Source organism: Tupaia chinensis, unplaced genomic scaffold (genome assembly GCF_000334495.1).
Source record: "Tupaia chinensis unplaced genomic scaffold, TupChi_1.0 Scaffold144806_1, whole genome shotgun sequence".
In the NCBI taxonomy this organism is placed as follows: Eukaryota; Metazoa; Chordata; class Mammalia; order Scandentia; family Tupaiidae; genus Tupaia; species Tupaia belangeri.
The window spans coordinates 1,599,724-1,603,273 of record NW_006204667.1 but is presented as its reverse complement, the minus strand read 5'-3'; the positions used below and the strand labels follow the sequence as shown (position 1 = coordinate 1,603,273).

Genomic DNA, 3,550 nt, shown 5'->3' with positions numbered 1-3,550 from the left:
CGTCCTTTTCACTCTGTGAAATCATTTAGAATAAAATACACCCTCTGATGGAAAATTAATCGCATTTCATAATAATGCATTCAGGGGTGCCTGCATTTAGGCACATTTGGGGGAGTGCCGTAGTTTGTTAGTGAGCATTTGGTTTGAGCGCTCATTAATCAGTGCTGTTGGACCAGGGTCTCCTGAGCCCTCTGGGTTTTGGGGGATCAGCCACTGTAATTAAAGGGACGAAATACATCATGGTCACAAAGTTACCGCGTCAGACAATGGAGGGTTTCGAACTAGTAGAATTAATCTTTTTAATTTTTTCCTTAGGTGTTTAAGATAGAAGTGCTAATGAATGGAAGAAAACATTTTGTGGAAAAAAGATACAGCGAATTTCATGCTTTGCACAAAAAGGTAACCTTTTTTTTTTTTTTTTTAATTCCTTTTCTCTCTATGCCGGATTGTATAATGTTAAGACTTTCCTCTGTGGTTCCAAGAGCCTTAATATTTCCAGTGTATATATGGTCCAAGAGCCTTAATATTTCCAGTGTATATATGGTCCAAGAGCCTTAATATTTCCAGTGTATATATGGTCCAAGAGCCTTAATATTTCCAGTGTATATATGGTCCAAGAGAGCCTTAATATTTCCAGTGTATATATGGTTTCTTTTATCATGAAGTAAATTTTATTTTAACATTTATTCTTCAGCCCCTTAAAAGTATGTTTTCTGAGTAGGTGGACTTTCGGTTAGGATCATTTACATATAAAAATCTGAGGCTGCAACCGTTTCCAGCTTCCTGCATTAGATGTTAGAGGTTCAGAAAAATAAGACCCAGATTGTATTTTATCCATGAAATGTACTTGATATTGTCTACCAAAAAGAAAAGCAAATGATCATTTTCTAGGAGGAAATTTACTAAACTCAACTTAGGCTTACGGGCACGTGGAAGAGAGAACATTCCTGTGTACCGGTACCTGTGTTTCGGAATGGAGGACACACGTACAGAGGCTCTAGCCTTCTTCAGAATTATAACAGGCTCCTTCACAAGACCCACCTTTCTGTTCTCAGATCCGTCTCATTAAAAGTCATTAAGGAAACAGAAATGCAAAGGGAATAGCTGAGTTTCGAATAGAAATGGTTAGTAAAGGGTTGAAGAATGAATACTTCAAAATTTTCTACCAAAATTTAATTTTTCACAGGTTTTATTTTATTATTGAGGTGCTGAAATTAGATCCATTAGTCTTGAAATTGCCCAGTAAAATCACCATATGTGAGTCAGTGCAGTTTTATCATTTTTTCTTTGTGTATCTCTCTCTCTATACACACATATATATATTCATATAGACATATGTCTATAAGTATACTGAAATTATGCACTGTGTGCATATATATATACATACTTTTTTTCTTTTGTATCTATATATACAAAGGAAATATGTGTGTATACATACAAATACACACACATATATGAATATATATACACACAGTGTATGACATAGTTCACTTAATCATACAGGACATTTGATGGTCAGAGAGTAGAATGTTAATAAAGAGTTGGGCTAGCCCCATAGCCTAGCCTAGTAGTTAAAGGTGTCGAATCCTACATGGCTGTGGTTCGAACCCTGTCCCTGGCAGCTTAAAACCATGCTGGGTGCATGTGCATGTGTGCAGACCCCAGCAGGACAGAGGAATGGAGGAGAAGGGACCATCGCATGGCCATACCCCAGCAGGGGGTGCTCGCACTCTCTCCCCTGCCCCCTTTCCCACTCCTTCCCTGTTTTTCTTTCTCTGGTTAGCACAGGTGCCCTCTGGCAATTAGGAAAAAAGGATAGAGTATTTACTTAAAAAGGTTTTTTCTCTGTCATGGTAGAGCCTATGCATATGCACCTGAGGGGAGAGAGCAGAACTCCTTCCAGGGATCTGTTCACACCTCCATCCCAGTCCTCCAGCTCACTGGATCCGGGGCATTTGCATGTGCCTGTGCCTGGCATGTTTCAGGCTGACCGCGTCGGGGATTCAAACTGTGGTCACCACGTGCGATGTGGCTGCCCTTGAGCTGCCCAATACCACTGCATCACAGAGCAGCCCCCCCCCCTTTAAAAGAATTATTTAACTTTATTTATTTTATTTTATTTTTACTTATTCTTTTTAATTTGACCAGAGAGGGACAGAGAGAGAGGGAGAAAGTGAGAAAGCAAGCCGCCAGTTCTGGGACTCCAACCTCTGTAGGCCATGTGGGGTCCAGCACCCTTAACCACCATGCCACCTGCCGACCTCCAGCTGGCTCCCCATTTTTTTGGCTTCATTAAAGACCTCTGAACTTTTCCAGGAATGTCAGCTCACAAAGGCTGTGTCATTTTGCTGACTCTGTGTTAAAACGCCTTTAGTATTCTTTTTTAATTAAGTTCCCTCGCTGCTTTTAGTCAGGAGAATCGGGAATTGAATATAAACTTTAAAAAAGATATTATCGAAAGATCAGAAAGACTGTTTCTCTCTTTTTTCTTTTGGTATTTTTAAAGTTATTTATTTCACGAGCAGGACTGAGGCAGAGAGCGACTGAGAGATGGATACAGGCGCTCTGACAAGGTCTCTGCACTGCCGTCCCCCCACGGCCCAGTCGGCCTGGGTTATGGGCACACTCGTTCCCGCCTATGCAGGAGGGCCTGGATGCAAGTGGGGCCCTTTCCGTGGGGCTCGGGGGCTCCCATCTGCTACTGCTATGCCTGCGTCTGGCCCTCCCTGTTTTCTTTGAAAGTGGCACTAAGTCATCTGTACCCTTTCCTTGTGAGGGCAAGGGAGAGCGCACGCCGATGTCTCCATTGTCATGTTGTTACATCCAGGCTCACTTCCGAAAGAAATAATGTCGGTGAGTGCAGACCGAGACCCGGCCCTGCCAGTGGGCTTTACAGAAGCACCCATCCCAGGGGCCTCAGAGGAAGAAACCTGGCATCTGGGCTCACCTCCTTCTCCTGGAGTTCTGTGTTTGTGTGCTTTTGCAGGAAACGTAGATCACAGGGAGGGTTCTGCCGGGTACCAATGAAGTAAGTCCTTACTGTGGGGTTGACACCACAACTGCCGCCCCGCGCCCCCCACTGCCACCTCTGCTGACCACTCTGGGCCAGGCAGCCTGTCACGCACAGGCCTCATCCAACCCTCCCAGGTCAGCACCCAGTTCTCCGTGAGCCAGCACAGCCCAGCTGTCCTCCCCAGCCCCTCGGACCTAGCCCAAGGACGCACAGCTGGGCCACTGCTAATTAGGACCCTGAGCAAGGGCGTCCCTGCTGCCTGCGAGGAGGCACATCCACCCTATTCTCTTATTTTCTTCTGCAGAGTGGACCTGCCGCCTGGTGGCTACAGGCAATTCTTAGACAGTGACGGTTAGAAAAATGCCTCGATTTTCTGGGACTCACTCGTTGCTCAGTTTCTGCAGTTCTAGTGATAATTGTAGCCGGTCTTATAAGTACTGGGTCACTGGGAAAGTCACGGTGCGTTTTTGCATAGAAAACTACACCATGACCTTCCAGACGGACCTACTGTATAATGAAACCTACCAGAACGAATAC

The 3,550-nt window shown here is 44.6% G+C and overlaps 1 protein-coding gene across 1 annotated transcript in view; it reads left to right on the top strand.

Moving 5' to 3' along the window:
• Window positions 1-315: 315 nt before the first annotated feature.
• The window catches only part of SNX24 (sorting nexin 24), a gene marked incomplete at its 5' end in the record, with an annotated part of 94,401 nt that continues 91,166 nt past the window's right edge, over window positions 316-3,550 (top strand). Inside the window, 1 exon segment of the mRNA XM_014583810.2 lies at window positions 316-399. Coding sequence (XP_014439296.1) covers window positions 316-399 — 84 coding nt within the window.